This window comes from Falco cherrug, chromosome 3 (genome assembly GCF_023634085.1).
Source record: "Falco cherrug isolate bFalChe1 chromosome 3, bFalChe1.pri, whole genome shotgun sequence".
In the NCBI taxonomy this organism is placed as follows: Eukaryota; Metazoa; Chordata; class Aves; order Falconiformes; family Falconidae; genus Falco; species Falco cherrug.
The window spans coordinates 106095595-106112017 of NC_073699.1; the positions used below are offsets into that span (position 1 = coordinate 106095595).

The 16423-nt window shown below is 43.9% G+C and overlaps 1 protein-coding gene across 1 annotated transcript; it reads left to right on the forward strand.

Annotated features, from left to right (window-relative positions):
- The first annotated feature begins 11969 nt into the window (after positions 1-11969).
- Positions 11970-16045, forward strand: UTS2 (urotensin 2). Its single transcript, XM_005437730.4, has 4 exons — positions 11970-12120; positions 14443-14553; positions 15140-15183; positions 15825-16045. Exons 1-4 carry the CDS (start codon positions 12018-12020, stop codon positions 15939-15941), a joined length of 375 nt encoding a protein of 124 aa, XP_005437787.3. The 5' UTR covers positions 11970-12017; the 3' UTR covers positions 15942-16045.
- Positions 16046-16423: the final 378 nt, after the last annotated feature.

Here is a 16423-nt window from a genome sequence, read left to right on the forward strand (position 1 = left end):
GATGAGCAGCTACTATCCAAGGCACAGCAGCAGGAATAGCGCTGGCATCTGACCTCGGTCATCCCGGGTGCCACAGGCAGGTTTTTTGGATGTTTTGTTCTCTCAAGTTTTTGTAAAAAATGTTGCACAGTAAGATTTAGGGACCTTACAGTGATTAAAGATTAAAAGAAGCACTGTCATCAGAATTAAGCATCTTCTAGCTTTTCTGAGCAGGATTTGTACCTGAACTCGCCTCTTTCTTCACACAGAGGACAACAGCCTACCTGCGGGCACACCGAGCGCTGCAAATCCTTCATCCAGCGAGGGCGAAGGGGAAGAAACTGCGCCCCATGTCTTTGGTTGTTGGGGACCGGGTGGGGGGTGGGGAGCAAAGCCTGGTGCCCGTAACAGAACCAGGCTGTGGAGGAGCAGTGCGTTTTGGTGATGACAAAGCCTCCATAGATCACATGCATCTCGGCTGCACGGGGAGCTTTTATTGAACATACAGATTCTTGAATACCTGGATAAACTTACCAGTTCATGTTGAAATAATGCGGATCCATCCTTCTAACTCTTTGAGTTCTAGGTCTTGTCTGCTTTCTGTGAACGTCTCTTTTTCTCAACAGTCTTTTTTATGTAGCAAGCAAAAAAAAACTGGGAATGCCATGACGACTCTCGGGCAGCCCAGGTGGCTGAGGATGAGGTAACAGGCCAGATGCAAGCTTTTTGCATTTCCATTTGTTTTTCTTGGAAGTCAGAAAGCATCCTCTTAGCCAGACTGTGTGCAGAGGCCCGGGTGATGTCAGGCAGAGTTCTGAAGGCATGGAAAAAGGAGGCAAATCCTTCTTAAAGATAAGTTTAAGGAGGGGAACCCACTGCTTTTTTATTGCTTCCAGAACCAGCACCATTTCCTGGCACAGTTATTGTCATTGCTAATTAAAACTGTGTTTGTCACATGTCTTGGCTTCATCATTTCTTGCAAGGGTTGTATGCTAAGGAAAACAAAAGGTTCACAGCAAAAGGCTTTCTGTTTTCCTGTTCTGCTCTCCCTCTCCTCCGCAGACATGCTTTGTGTTTCGGTGCCCAATACTTTTGGATGACAGAGACTCTGAAACTGTAACAGCTCCTCGCAAACACCTAAACACCCTATGATTTTTTAAAAGCAGAATACAATTTCTTATTTTCAGTCTTTCTATCAGATCCTTCATAGCCTTCTCCAACAGTCGTTCTGATACTAACACTGATGATGCAAAAACCTTCACAGGACATGGTCTGCTTGGAACGGACTTAACACATAGGAAAGAGTATTGAACAGGCAACTTGCACCACTCGGCTTGCATTTTAAACAGGTGATCAAAAGTCAAGGTAAGTTTCACTATTAAAATTACACAAAGTTGTATTCTGTCACTGAGTGTTACCTTGGTTCCTCTCAGCTATGAGCAAGCCTTCCCCAATACGGTGCTTTCTCCAGAGTCTCTCCAAGAAGGTTCTCCATCCCTCAGGTTTTGTGCTAGCCCTGCATCAGGAATAGAGGGCTGAGCATCCTTCTGTCCCTGCAACTGGCATGAAAAATGCTGCTGGATACTGTCATTGCCCTCACTGTAAATAAGAACTTTTAACACCATCTACAAAGAAAATGGAAATTCCCTCTAACCTCAATTTGGCAACAGCTTGTTATGATATCACCTACTATGTTTCCTTTCACCTTCCAGATCCTGGGCACCTGCCAGTTAAAGCAGCAGGCTACTCCTGCGATACCCTGAAGCAAACTGAATTGTATTTTAATGAAAAAACCCCCAACCCTGGCCAGCTGAACACCCACTGAAATCAGGGAAAAATCTCTCCTGTTTGTGTAACCCGTTTGCATTAAGAAAATAAATCAGGTTTTCTTTCATTTACCAAGTGTAAAACCCCATACAAAGACACCTAGTTCAATTGAAGGATGACTTATCATAGCGTACCTTAAACCTGTTAAATCTGCTCTCAGTTTACATAATCCCAACTTAAACAAGGCATTTCAAAACTGAAATAAAATGTCCAACTCCCCCATTTAAGTCAGTTTTAAAGCAACTCTTAGTTTACATTAGCTCACTTTTCTCCTGTACACAAGCATTTCGGCAGGTTTAGACACAATCCTGGAAAAAAAGAGGAAGGTGGATGGAGAGATGAAAGAGACAATTTACCTTTAGCTACAACACTATAGACTTGAGAAATGTTTACATTAGGGAAAAAAAATCTTTCTAATATTCGCAGTATTTCTATTTTGATACTTTAAATTTAGAAAAAGTATAAACCATTTAACCGGAAAAGAACACTATACAGGCCTGTAAGTAGGCAAAAAAAGCAAAAGAAATAAACCCCCAGATTTTACTCGGTGCACCTTTATACACATTTTAGAGCAACTTTGAAAGAGCAGAACACAATTCTAAAGAAGTACATATATGCCTAAAACAACATTTTCTGAAGTAAAGCATATTTTTGTTAAACTAGAACAGAAAAATACACTGCACAGGTATGTGAAAGGAGCAGTGGACAGAAACATTACTGACCCCAGAGGAGCTGCACCATCGCAGTGCAGCACCACAGGTGCCTTACCAAGCTACAGTCCCATCAGAAAGCCAGAGATTCCCCTGCCCCCCCTGCCATTTACAGGTGTTACAGCCACCCTTAATAATGCATCTCTTTGACTTGCTGTGGTACTCCTCAGGAAGTGTATTACCTTGTAGAGGTATAACAACAGAAGATGGTTGATGGTGCTCTCAAACTTAAGACTTCTCATTAGAGAAAAGGAGGCTGCTGCTCTTTAACTTGAGAGTTAAAGGGTTTGGAAAACTGAACAGGCACTCTTAGGAAGCCAGCAGATACGACAGTAACGTATTTTCTTGTCACTGCTTCTCACTCTGTCTGCACTTACTGATAGGGTAGGCTGTGATCAGAACACTTCTCATGTGAAACAGCGAGGCTGTAACACATAACCTTTACGTGCTTTTCAAGAGGGATTAAATAAGCCTCAGGGAATAACAGAACAGGAAAAGGATTTACTGTGCTGTGGCAGTACTAATTATCCTACCTTGCATAACTGTTTCTGCACCTTTTTCCAGTCATTCCTAATGACACAGCAAGAGATCATCATGCAAATAACATTGTAAGGTGGCAAGAACGAGTAGTAAATTAGGGTGGCTTTGGAGGCTTCTTGCACTGTCCTGTTTCCACAGATGGTGGCTGGCAATGGATTATTTCCTTCTAAGCATAAATCCTGCTTGTCTTGTCGAGGATTTTTAGAAAAGCTACATGGGTCCTGGGCTGGGATACTATATGCCTATATGCATGCTCAAGACTTTGTAAAGCAATCCACTTCCTCAGCTGAAAAGGCCAAGAATACAGCTGAGCAGTTACAAAGCCAGAAACAGCCCCCCCCACACACACACACTCTCCAGCTTAAAGAAAGGAGGATTGTCATGAGGACTAGTGGAGAAATGGATGAAATGAGAGCAGGAATCACAGAATCATTTCAATTGGAGAAGAACTGTCACAAACGGCACCTAAAAGCTAGTTTGAGGGTTGTTCTTTGTAAAGATCTGCAGCATTTCCTCTCCTGGTCCTGTGTGTCCTTCACCTCCTGCTATATGAGGGTTCTTCTTAACCAGGTGGTTCCTCTGCACCTTAGAAGAAAGGAACTACACAGGTGGCAGCAAGACCATAAAGAGAAAAGACAGGACTGTGCTAGAACAAGCACATCGGATATAGATCCCTCCTTGTGATACAGGTCCTAATCCCACTCTTCCAAGCACAGAAACTATACATGTCCATGCACAGGTGGATTTGTTTTGTTTCCATCTCTCTGCTGCAGAATTTGCTCAGAAGTAACCAATTGGTCCTGTCTGTTACAAGCCTTACTCATAAGAAATGCATACGTAGCAAAGGAGTGGGAGTAACAGGCTAGTTAGTGACTGTTCTTCAGAACTCTTATATCGTAAATCTGCCCTTGCAATTCTCACAGGAAAGAGGATTTTGCTCTCGTTACTTGGTCCCAGTGTAGCTAGAAACAGTAAACTTCCAAATCAGAAGACAAAGATCTGACATCTGCTTCCTTCACCTTTGTTAATTCCTACTCCTGTTGATCACTCCCACCCCCAGGGACAGCTTTTCAGTCCAGTCGAGTTCAGTCAGAAAATCAGTCAGTCATCACAGAGAAAATCAATTAATGCTTGTAGCAGGAATTATTTGATAAACTGGAATCTGTCTCTTAAAGAGTGAAGGGAAGATTCTATGTGGCTGACTGCCAAGAAACACGCATTCATTTACAAAATAACCTTGAAAGAACCACTTTAAACCTCAGGTTGCCCAGTGAGACCTATGCCAACTTTCCCCCGTTAAGTACACGTATTTGTCCTGAAATGTGAATCACTGAGTCTGCAGAGATTCCATTTAATTAACAAAAACCTCCAAGTAGTGAAGGATTAAAGGGATTATGCATTTGGAAAGCAAAGTAAAAAATTAAAGTCTGCTTTTGTGATCCATTCATTTACTGCCCACGCTAAGCAGGACAGTTAAATACCAATGATTAGTAGAATACCTCTTTAATTAGTCAGTAGCTCCAGCCCACGCACCAAACTTCTACAGAACTACCTGAAATTTGTCCTCTAACATCAGTTATGGATATTGGAGCGATAAGTGTTCCTATACCTCTGCGGTACGAACGGGAAGAACACGTGTACATCAAATGTGAAGATCTGGACAGAAGACTGAAGACAAGCACAAGGACACCTCTGACAAAGCTGCCTTTGGTCCATCCCCACTGTAGGTGCAAGACCTTGGCCTCTTGCTCTTATAGTCAATGAGACAGGGCACCATCTTTGAAGAGAGCAAAATCTTTATAGATTACCAATAAAATGGTTTGTAATGAGAAACTAATGAGGCAGAGCACCGTGCAATTAACAGAGTATGAGGTAATTTCAAGCAGGGGAATCCAGAAGACAACTCTTATGCCTCATCTCGCTTTTGCAATTTGCTGCTTTAGTATTTCTGCACTTCTTCATTTTGAGCCAGAAAAAGTGCAAGACAACAGCCTGGCCTGCTCACCCCATCATCCAAACAACTAAGAAAAGAACCAGCAGGGTATTGCTGCGTCCCTTTTTGACATTAGTAGTACCATCTTTTTAAAAGTTGCATTTGAAGCCTTCGGAGACAGAAATATTAAAGCTGAAATTCGTTCCTTTAAATCCTCAGCTGTATAGAGGTCTGCATGGGCAGGCTCCAGAGACATAGTTTGTATGGAAAACCCCTGAACAGTCTATTTAAAAAGTAACAAATGGTCTAAGTTTAAGAACAGAACAAGAGTGGAAACGTCCTATAATATATACAGATAGAAGGGCACTGCACTGTGCTTGGCCATCCACAGTGAACATGAACTTGTGCATTTGTGAGCTTTGTTTTGGAGCAGATCGGTTGCCTCTGACAGAAGATTCAAGCACAACGGCCGTTCCCATCATTTGCGGCTAAAACTGCTATAGATGCATAGCAGGCACAAAATTTGATTCCTTTTCTCCAACACAATGCCCCAAACTATCCCAGCAAGTGTTGCTCCTGAATAGATTCCCTAGACCATGTAGGCATCATCATGCCCTGCTCAAAGCCTCCAGCCTGTGCTTTTGCTGTGGCAGACAGAAATTGATTTAATTAAACCATACTAAAATAAAAATTATATGATCTGTGCTGAGATAGTATGGTGATGGACAGTAGTAGAAAAAACGATCCGGCAGTTTCATATGGCCCTCGCAATGTCATGATATACATCAACCTATAGTGGTTTTTTTTTTTGTCCTCAGGGCACAGGGCTATTCCTTCATGCTCTTTAGCTCTACAATGCACAAGGATTCTGTTTCAATGCCTATACAAATTAAAACCAGTTTCCAAATAATGTTACTACAAAATATATGAAAAGTACTATTTGTTTTATTACAGGTTGTTTAAACATGTTCAGAAAAAAGCTACTGACATGCTACATGATGTTTTCAGTTACAAAGGACTGTAGCTGATGGGAATCATCCAAGCTGAGCATCCTGAGAACCAACAGAGGAACTACATCCCACTGCTAAGCTCGTCCCTAGAGATGCTGTCAGACACCCTGGGAAGATGGACCAGTAGGGACCAGGGCTGACGGGGAGCTGCAGGGAGGCAGCGATGCAAACAAGCTGGGTGCTCAGGGATGGAGGGGAACAGAGAGCAGTGCCAAACGCAGCGGCTCTGTCTGCAGAGGACGTCCGTTTTCTCACCAAACTAGAAGGCAATTAGTTTTGTGGTTTTGTTTGGGGGTTTTTTTTGTTTTGTTTTGTTTTTTTTAAACGCCAAAAAACCCGCTTTATTGGGTGTGTTCGTTAACAAATACGACCGGCAGCCACGCCGCGCCCCAGTGCCACCCTGCGGTCCCTGTCCATGGTCCTGGCCCGAGGCACGGACCGACCCCGGCGGCACCTCCCCGCGCCCCGCGCCCCGCTCCCCGCAGCAGCCGGGGCAGGCGGAGCACCGCAGGCAGCGCAGCAGTGCCCCGGCGGGGAGGCGAGAGGTCAGCGAGTGCCCGAACGGAACAGGGGGTGAGAAAGGGCTGTCAAAGGAGCTGCTACGTAGGAGCCCCGTGAAGGTCAAGATTCTGCACAGAATGCTTTAGTTGTGGTATAGCGAAGGCAGGTCTTCCAGGCTTCTTAACGTGACAACAAGCCTTGACAGCTTCTAGAAATGCCAAGACAGTAAAGGCATTAGGAGAAGGAAAAAAATGGTCATAGTAAATGAGAAAGCGGAGCAGATCATGCCACTCTTCATGCAAGAGCCATTCAAGAGTGAAGACTCTGTGCTGACCCGACTGCCTGCTCTACTTTGTTCTACACAACTGATGTGGTGCTCTTCAGTAGACCGGCTTCCCATGCAGTTCCAATACCAGCAGCGATGCCGACTCCTATCAGTGAAGTCACTCAAGAAAAACTAATGTCTCGGGAATACATTGTATGGATCCTTCCTCCCAAGTGACAGACACTTGACCTTATTTAATCATTCATCAAAAAAAAGGTAAGAGTTCTTTAGCTGAGGAGTGTGTATCTATGCAAGAAGGGAAGAGAAATAAAATCTCTTTCAGAAGAGAAAAATGGAAAAAAACCCAACCCAACCCGAACCCAACAGCACAGGTTTGCTTTCCCCCGGTGCAGTTACCTTTTGCAGGGTGCCAGCCCACACCCACTGCCCACTGGAGGGGATGCGCTGGCCCATGGGCACCCTGGCCCCTTGCAGGAGGGTTCTCAATGCCACCTCCGGGGCAGGAGCCCCCAGGCAGCTCCCTGGCCCCCTGGGGACACAGCCAGCCAGTCCAGAGACAGGTCCCTCCTTTGTAACCAAGTCTGGAAAAGGAAGGACCCGTTACTGGCCGAAGCACACTGGAGAGCAATGAAATAGTACAGCCACCCAAAAGTTACCCTAACTCAAGTCAGAAAGCCAAATAGGACAATGCATTCACCTGCCCCAGTTCTTCCTCAACCGTTTTTCTCCCTTCACACCCCCACCACAGGAAGGAAAGGATGCCTGTGCTGTCTCTAGGATCAGAGCTGATTTGGACTGCTTTGGATTATTGGAAGGTCTCTCCAAACCCAGCACTTTGCCTTGAAAATGCCCCACAGCAGACTGCACTGCAAGAAAGAAGCCTGGATTGGAAACTCTTGTTATTGTTTCCAAGAGGCAGACACTCACCTCCGAAGGAAACGAGCCCAAGGCTCCAGCTTGCCCTGTGGCTGGGACTGGGTAGGCAAGGGTGCAGGTACGGACAGCCACCGGCCCGCAGCCTGTGGCTGCCTTCTGTGCAGTGCGCTGCCCAGGCAAATGAGATAAAGAAGTTTTTATTCTGCTTTTGTCCAAACCATAATTTCTTATTAGGGCTGAACAGATTATTTGGATATACCTTCAGAGAGCAGGAGAAAGGTAAAAAGAAAGTTCCATTCTTGCTGCAGAAGCAGTCCTCTCTTTCCCTACACTGTCTGCTCTCCTATTTTCAGTTTTAAAAATAAACTGTAATTGCATAGTTAGTTCCATTACACTTTTGGTGGAAGAACTCTTATTTCAAGATCTGGTTTCTACTCCTCTGTTTGTGCCTCCATTATCCAGAATCCGACTCCCATAAGATATCGGCGCTGTATTTCCAAGCTCCAGTCATGCCAGACTTAACTTTCCTTCATGTCAAACAGTGTGAAGTCACACCAGCACAGAGAGGACAGGGGAGTTAAGGACCAGTTTGTCAAGCTTCACTTGGAGAATATACCCAGACTACAGTGTGCCAGCCCAGCAGGGCCAAAAATCAAGACGATTTTTTTCCCCAAAACTGGTGGAAACTATGCTACAGAAGAGAAATGTTTTGGCAGCTGTGATCCTGTACTAGAGACTTTTTAAGACCACTTGCCAATTCTGTTGCAAATTAAAATATCTTCAGAAAGGCCTACGGACCCACCACCCTCGTTTGTTCAGTTCAGCACAGGCACTCCCTATGCACCTTCAGCCCACCACAGAATGAGAAAACCTAGGTAAGAACCTCTTGGAGATCTTACAAAACTATGCGATCAATTCAGAAGATCGAAGTATTACCGTGCGTACCCAAAGATGTCACAGAGTGCAGCTTGGCTAGGCAGAACGCACGCCACTCGTGCTCCGTTACAGCTCGCACACAGTGGGCAGAGAGTATGGAGGTTTACAGCAGGTGCCCGGCTCCAGTTGTTTTTTTCCCTTTGATTCACCAAGTGTCCAAACAGGCTGTTTTCAGTATGCTCTGAAATGCAGAGTATGCACAAGGCAATGCAAGCTCGTGGCAGGGAAATGCACGTATGACCTCACAAGGCAGCTAATTCAGTATGCAAAATAGATGTAATAATCACGTTATGGAGCTGAATAATTAGCTAAAATGAGAAATTTTATGTTAACTTCTTAGGTGTTAATGAGGACAGATACCTGCTAAACCAGCAGAGACAGCAAAGCAAAAACCGCCAAACCCCTAAACTATATGCTAGAGCCTAGCAGAGTAGTAAATAACACACAAATATTCTTTCTCTCACACCAGCCAACATGTATAACTCATTGAAACAAGACGTTCAGTCAAAAAGTCTAGTAAAATTCAAGGAAGAGCTGGACATGTGTGTGAGAAGCAGCTCATCTGCAATTACAGGATAAACACAAAAATGCTCCACTACATGCCTCTCTTCAGGCAAACAAAATCCAAGCCAAAAAGTTACACCAAAAGTCATGTCCTAGGAAGAAATAAGTCCCTTATACAAATACCACTGCTAAAACACGTCTTCTCTGAAATTCCTGCTTTTGCCAACTGTCACAATACTTGACTACAATAACAACTCATGCTTACTTATCACAAAGCACTTCAAATCAGGGGAAAGAACTGTTGCATGACATTAGATTTCATCCTCATTATTTTACTTAGATGGGGGATAATTTTGGGGGTGGATTTGGTTGGGTTTATTGTGTTGCTTTTTTTGTTTGGTTTTTTTTTAAGTTTTCTTGACTTCATTAACAACTTCTTCTTCATAAGCCATCACTTTAAACCAAGAATAGCTGTTTCTTCTGATAATGAAGGATAATCTTTTATGATAGGGTAACATATACTTATTATTTAGAGTTTGCTCAGTAATTTATCTGAACTACTGCTGCCCTGTTATTTTAAACTGAAGCACTTGAAAGAAAGTCTATTAGCATAAATAACAACTTTAAAAAGTTTCCCCACAAGACAGTAGTTTTGCCAAAAAATAAGAGTTTCTTGCAAATCGATTTCCAAGTTTTCAAAGTGCAATTCCCGTTTACCTCCCTCACCCATGCATTCAGGGTTGTGTACCTTTGTTTAGGATGAGCTGTTGCTTTGCTTTGCACGATGACGTGCGCACTGTCCCCTGAGGAAAATGCCTTTGACATTTTGGTAGAGGGAAGAGTGTCTAAAGTGACAACTGCAAATCTGAGTAAAGGCAATAAGCTGCGGGCACGCTGCCCAACCTCCACATGACGCACTTCACGATGGCTCTAAGAGGCTGAGTCTTCCTTGAGAGAAGACAAAGGACATAAGCTGCTTGTGAAGAGTGCTTCATTAGCTTTCCTTGGAGGATGCTCAGAGTGAATATTGCTAATGCCATTGTCATTGATAGTTCACTGAAGGAGAAGCATTTGTACAGAGCATCCAGCACCAACAGTGAGATCATGCATCAAATCAGACCTAATTACTGTCTGCAGTTTTGGAACAGAGAGTTGCATGACTCAGATGAGGAGAGAGAATTCCTCTCTTGTTTCTTACTGCTATCGTAGGGAAGCACAGGGAAAGGGGTGTCCAAAATGTATTAGGCTAATTCTGTAGAGAAATTCTTTTGTCATATCCACTCACTTCAGCAAAGAGAAGTCCAGTTTTTGATACCTGCAGCACGTCTTCTATAAGTCAATACCAGACCTCTCTGTGCACGCAGGACGATGGAAAAGCTTAGGCTGGCAGGACTTTGAAGGTCGCCTCTCCCCCTCCCCACCCCTGCACCCAAAGCATTAGAACCCACACGGGGATGCTCAGGGCCTTGTCAAGCTTTGCTTTGCAATTCTGCCCCATTCCATCCTTGAAGCTGTTCAAACCTGACTGGACACACTCCTGGACAAACTGCTCTGGCAGACCCTGCTCTGAGCAGCGGGGGTTAGAGCATGATTTCCAGAGGTGCCTTCCGACCTCAGCCATTTCCCGATTCACCAAGTACACAGCTTTTCTGGACAACCTGTTAACCACGCACATGTGGGGCACATTCTCCGAATCAGACCCGGAGCAGAAATACAGCTCTTACTATATGATCGATGTAGCTAATTTGAAATGTCTAGGAGCCACAGAATTTGTAATAGAAAAATTAATCTTCAACAGGACATATTAATAAAGGAAAAAGGAAGCAGGTAAGTTCAATCCTTTTGCAACTTACAATTATCATGCAATTCAGCACAGGGAAAGAGCTTCAGTAACATCAGCTGAGGGACCAAGGCAGCCAGTCCTTGCTCTTTGACACGAAAAATGAAATTGTGAATAGAAAAGGCAAAATACGCTAGACGGAGGGAAATAAAGACTACAGTTAAGAGATTATGTATGGCAACTACGGCGTTAGCATTAAATAAAAGCAAAAGGCAAACGGGGAAAAAACTTAGCTAGCACACACGGAATTAAGTAGTTAGTTCCAACTGATGGAAAGAGAAGATAAGTGAAATGGAAAAGGGTCTCCCAGTCTAGCGCAGGACCTGTGTTTAGTATCAGCCAAAGTAGTTTATATGTACCAAGCAAGTCTCCAGATGGAAGCTGAACTTTCTCTGCCAAGACAATTCTCTAGGGCAACATTGGATGAAGTCTTCTCAAATAAATAGATGTGAAATGCTACAGGGGGAGAAAAAAAAATTAAGAATAATTTAAATACTCCCCTTACATTCTCTTTGTAAATTAACTAGAAGTTTTAACTCCCCTTCTCTTTTACTTTTTCTGGCACAAGAACCCCAAATACAAGACAACACATCCATCCATCTCAGAAAAGGGGAAAAAAAAAAGTGCATTTCATATCAGATGCTTTGCGTCAAGCCTGCTAAGGCTCATAAATCAGCTGTCTTATTGCCCTGGTCATTTCAACCAATGTCTGACCCTTTTGTTAACTCATGATTTATAACTGGAAGTTACTTTTTTTTTTAATGCCAGATTTATAAACTTTACTGTGCTTGGTTTGATATAATACCCATTTTGTACACCAAGCTATAAGACAGTAAATTTATTGTCTATGAACTGTTACCTTGAAAAATTACATCAATGCAAAGTGGTTTCCATTTAGAATCAATGGGCAATAAATTCATTGGATTTTTTTTTTTTTTGAAGGGGGTAGAGAACATGATGATATTTATGAGGTCATGAGCGGCTATATAACGGGTGAAACTGGAAGCAGAGGCAACAGACAGGAGTTCTGAGTTACAGGGGTAGACAAAGACGAAATATATTCAACACAGCAACGATGCATAAGCTGGTATTCTGCTGTCTCATTATTATCAGCTTCTCCTGGCCTCTCTCATCTCTCCCCGTCATCGACGCCAGTGAGATGTCTTATCAGCTCTCAGGTAAGAGTCCTTTGATTTTAATGGTCATAGCAGGGGCTGGAGCAGACAAACCAGAAGAGCAGCAGGTATGCTTTCTGAGGGGCCTTTATCTGTGCTGAGCAGCTGTAGAAAAAGCAGGAATGTCTTCAGGATACTGGCAGCACCAGTGACATCATCAGTGGGTGCTAGCCTTGTAAAATGGGGAGGTTGGGTGCCCTAAACAGTTCTTCCTGCCGCTTGGAGATGCAGGAGACAAAGGTATCTGTGCCTTCTAGCACTGCATGCGAGCTGGCATGTACAGCGTCTGGCTTTGAAGCAGCATTAGCAGGCACTGGGTAATTTAGAGAAACTTGGCTATACGGTCCCTTGTCTTGCTACACTTTAAAATGAGCCACTTTTAACTGAAGTTCTAGTGAAGGGGGAAACCTACTGCAAAGATGCACACAGTCCTGCTTAGATCAAGAACAGGCGCGTCTGTCTCCCACTACAAAAATAGCACCGTACTGAGCGTACTGTTTGTTTGTACTAATGCAGATTCCATCCAGTCCAGTGAGAGAATAAATCTTTGCTTGAGAAAGCTGTCCTTAAAGTTTGAAATTATACTGTCAGTCAAGACTGAAACGGCTCAGTAACAACGCACGGCAGAGCCTGGAAGCTTGCCGTCATCAGACCTGACCTGTGCTGGAAGAGTTTCTGAAATGAGCTCTGAAAGAACAGGCAAATCAAACCCAAAGTTATTGCATCAGGCTATTAAAAAGCGGCTGTTCTTACATGCTTTGCAGGTGCAACGGCTGTTGCTCTGGCTCATAGGTATCGGTAGTCCCTCGTTTGCTTTGAAAATCTTGGACTCAGCCAGCAGCATCTTCTCAAGCCTTCCACTGTGTAACTCGCATTTACAGGCAACCATGACTCAGTACGGATAACATCTATCACAGCACAGGTTGAACAAGCTGGCTCTAACAATTACTGCATTTGTTTGAAGACATCCATTAAGCTTATTAAATCTTCCTTGCTAATATAAAGAATCTCGAGGCTGGGTAAGATAGAACTCTGTATTAAAGAGGGTTTTCTTTGGTTTTTTGTTTGTTTTTTTTTTTAAAGTTGTTTTTTTAAAACCTTAAAGCAAATTTACCGGTTAACACTGCTTTGAATCAAAAAATAATACAAGGCTAGAGGTACAAACCATCTCCACAAAGCATAGGGAAGTTATAGTGCTGTTATTCAGAGTCTCACACCAAAATCCCCACTGTCCTTTGGTACAGTGAACAAGCTAACAACATGGATGTCCAAGGTCTTCAAGTTCTTGAACTTGGTCCAAGTTTTTGAAACGTTGGGGGATTATTTTCAGCCATTTATGTTTTCTTATCTATTCCCTATTGAGGCACTATACAGTTTCACCCATCCCTGCAGGTAAGAACAACTACAACTCCACAGTATCATCTAAAAGTGCAACTACAAAGTGATATTCATCTACATAGCTGGAGTTTGATAATAGCACCACCCTCTTGTTGCCCACAATTTTGAATGTCTGCTATATATTAATAAGGAAGAAATTTACTGCTCAGCTTACAAAAGCCTTATTTACCTCAAGTATAACATCGCTAAGGGCTCCTGTTGGTAATCTGCCTTGGGGCACAGGCTAATTACAGAATTCTAAATTCTCTATGTACATACAAATTCATTCCATCAGGTATCAGCAGTCTGTTGTTTCAGAAAAAGTAATATCATCTGTACTGGTATGCAAAGTAAATGAGAGAGATGATTGAAATGCACTGAGAAGCCTAGCTGCCAAAATGTGGGTTAAGATTTCCTACACTTATTCCTGCCCTTCACCCCATTTTATTGCATTTAATACTTGGGAAAATGAGCAGGTTAATAGGCCTTGAGCAAGAAGTTCTGTCTTTATTCATAGAAAAGCTCCAGCATAGGAAGTAGTTGATAAAGAAATGGACTAAAAAAAATGAAAAACCTGCATGCAAGTCTGGGTTGCCTACAGCTGGGTACCAGAAGGATTAGGTTGTGAGTTTCCCAAGCAATGGGAGGGGCTGCTGTTCATCAAAAAAATTTCTTAAAGATGGATCTGCCAGAGAAACGAGAATCAGAGATTAACATCAGGAAGGTATCTCTCCCCAAAGCTTTGGGAGGAAAAAAAACCAACCACCAACCAACCAGCCATCCCCTACTATATTCGTTAAACGAGGAGGGATGACCAGTGATGTCATGATAATCTTCAACAGGTGGGGCCAAAAGACCTGATCAGAAATCCTCTGAGATGGATCGAAACCAGGATACAAAGCAAAAGAGTCTTACCGTGTGCCTGTCTCTGTCATCTTCCATTTGCAGCCGATGAAGATTCGAGATTAAATCTGGAGCGGTCAGGCAGCCTAGGGAGCCCTTCCCTGCTGCAGTTTCTGCCAGAGCTCCTGGGTGCTCTGCCTGAAGACAACCAGGCAGGTGAGGATTTGTCACAGCAGTTTACGGGAGGGTGCCCATGGTTTGTATGTCCAGCTTCCACAGGTGCCATGCCCCAGCTCCTGGGCATTTACTGAAACGCAGCAGCATTATGTGTAGGCAACAGACAGCAGTCATTTTGTCACCTGGGACCTTGGGGGAACCCGCTGAGCAGCCAAGCCTGCAGCTCAGTACTCGCTGGAGAAGTCTCCAAATTAGTTTAGCAAAACGGGGGCAAGGCAAAGACTGGCCTAGAAGGAGCTAGCAGGCCAAACAGAATAGCACAGTCTCTTAAAAAACGTCAGGACTTGCAGAAAGTACAGAATCAATAGCAATATATGGTTTGGGGGGCTACATGACAGATGCCTGCTGAAGAGGACAGCACACCTTGTGTCTGCAGCCCCATGTCCTGCTGGAACTGCGTGCTGCAAGAACCGCAGCGCTGTAGCAAAAGCGTTTTCTGTCTGGTCCTCTGAACACTCCAGTCCAAGGCTTCTGCCCGCTCTAGCACCATGGCACACAAGAACAGCTTGTGTAGGTTCACAATTTCCAAATGGTAAAACATTTCATCCTGTCTCCCCTCTACCAGGTCTTAGCCCCAGCAGCTACAACCCAAGGCAAAACATTAAAGAGGTAAGTGAATGACCATCTGTCACTGAAACAAGAAAAATAAGACTTCCCCATTTTAAAATACACGCAATTGTTACCAAGACATCACTTAAGATTCACAGATTTCATAAGCAGTATAGACTCGAGTATGCTGCAGTGTTCTGGAGGCTGGAATCACTTAGCAGTTAGATAAGCAGGGAAGAGAAAAGAAAAAAAAAATACAGAAAGAAGAAAATAAAAAGAGAGCAAGTAATCCAGAGCATTTCACTATAGACCCCCTGCTTTTTAGCCCAGAAAAGCAGCTTTCTAAATAAAGGCCAATTTCCAGCTTCCCCAGGCCACGCCAGTACATTAACCAGTATGAGCTGCGTACCATTCCGCACACCCCCCCCCCCCCCGCCCCCGGGCTACAGAGTTATTACTAGATTTGTTATGAATGATTAGATAAATGGAGAGCATCATTCCTGTTCATGTCTGCTGAATTAAATACAAAGGCAGAAGACAGGGACTGGTTTTAGTGCATCACCTAAACCAGAGGGCACACCGGGCAGCCACCTCTCCTTCCCCCATCAGGCTGGGTGCTGGGTTGGGGCAGCAAAGCATGCGCTTTCCCACTGGGAACGTTCCCCATGCACCAGTAACCTCTCTAATCTGTTTGACTTCAGACTTCCTATGAAAATCATCCTCGAATTGCTTTGCTGGGACGCTTCTTGACCAAGGACAGGAAGCAGTACAAGAAACGTGGGAATCTTTCCGAGTGCTTCTGGAAATATTGTGTGTAAACAGGAGGAGAAAAATCTCCCTGACTTTGGTTGCATAATTTATACAGATGTCTGAAAACATGTATATAGATTTGCTTGATTTAAAATTAAGACAGCTCCTAACTTTAGACTCTATGCTACTTGGAAATTAATAAATTCTTGATGTTTTGCAATTATGCTGTGAGCAGTGTGGTATTTTCTCAGAGTTCACCACTATGGGACGAAAGTAATGGGACAAAGGGATAAATATGCAACGCGAAGAGAACGCAGGCAGGGGAAGCAGGATTCCCACGGGGTGCTGTAAAACCTCCCAGAAGAGCGATGCCTCAGCTGCGTCTAAGCCCAGAGGCAAGAGGTCTTCCTCCTGTGCCAGGCAGATCAGGGTGCCAGGAAGAAAGGGTCATTGCTGCACGCCCTGATGGTGCTGAGCCGGTGAGGGATGGCAGCTCAACAGTGCCCAGTCCCCGCTGCTGCCATCCCCAAGGCACCACAAAACCAATAAG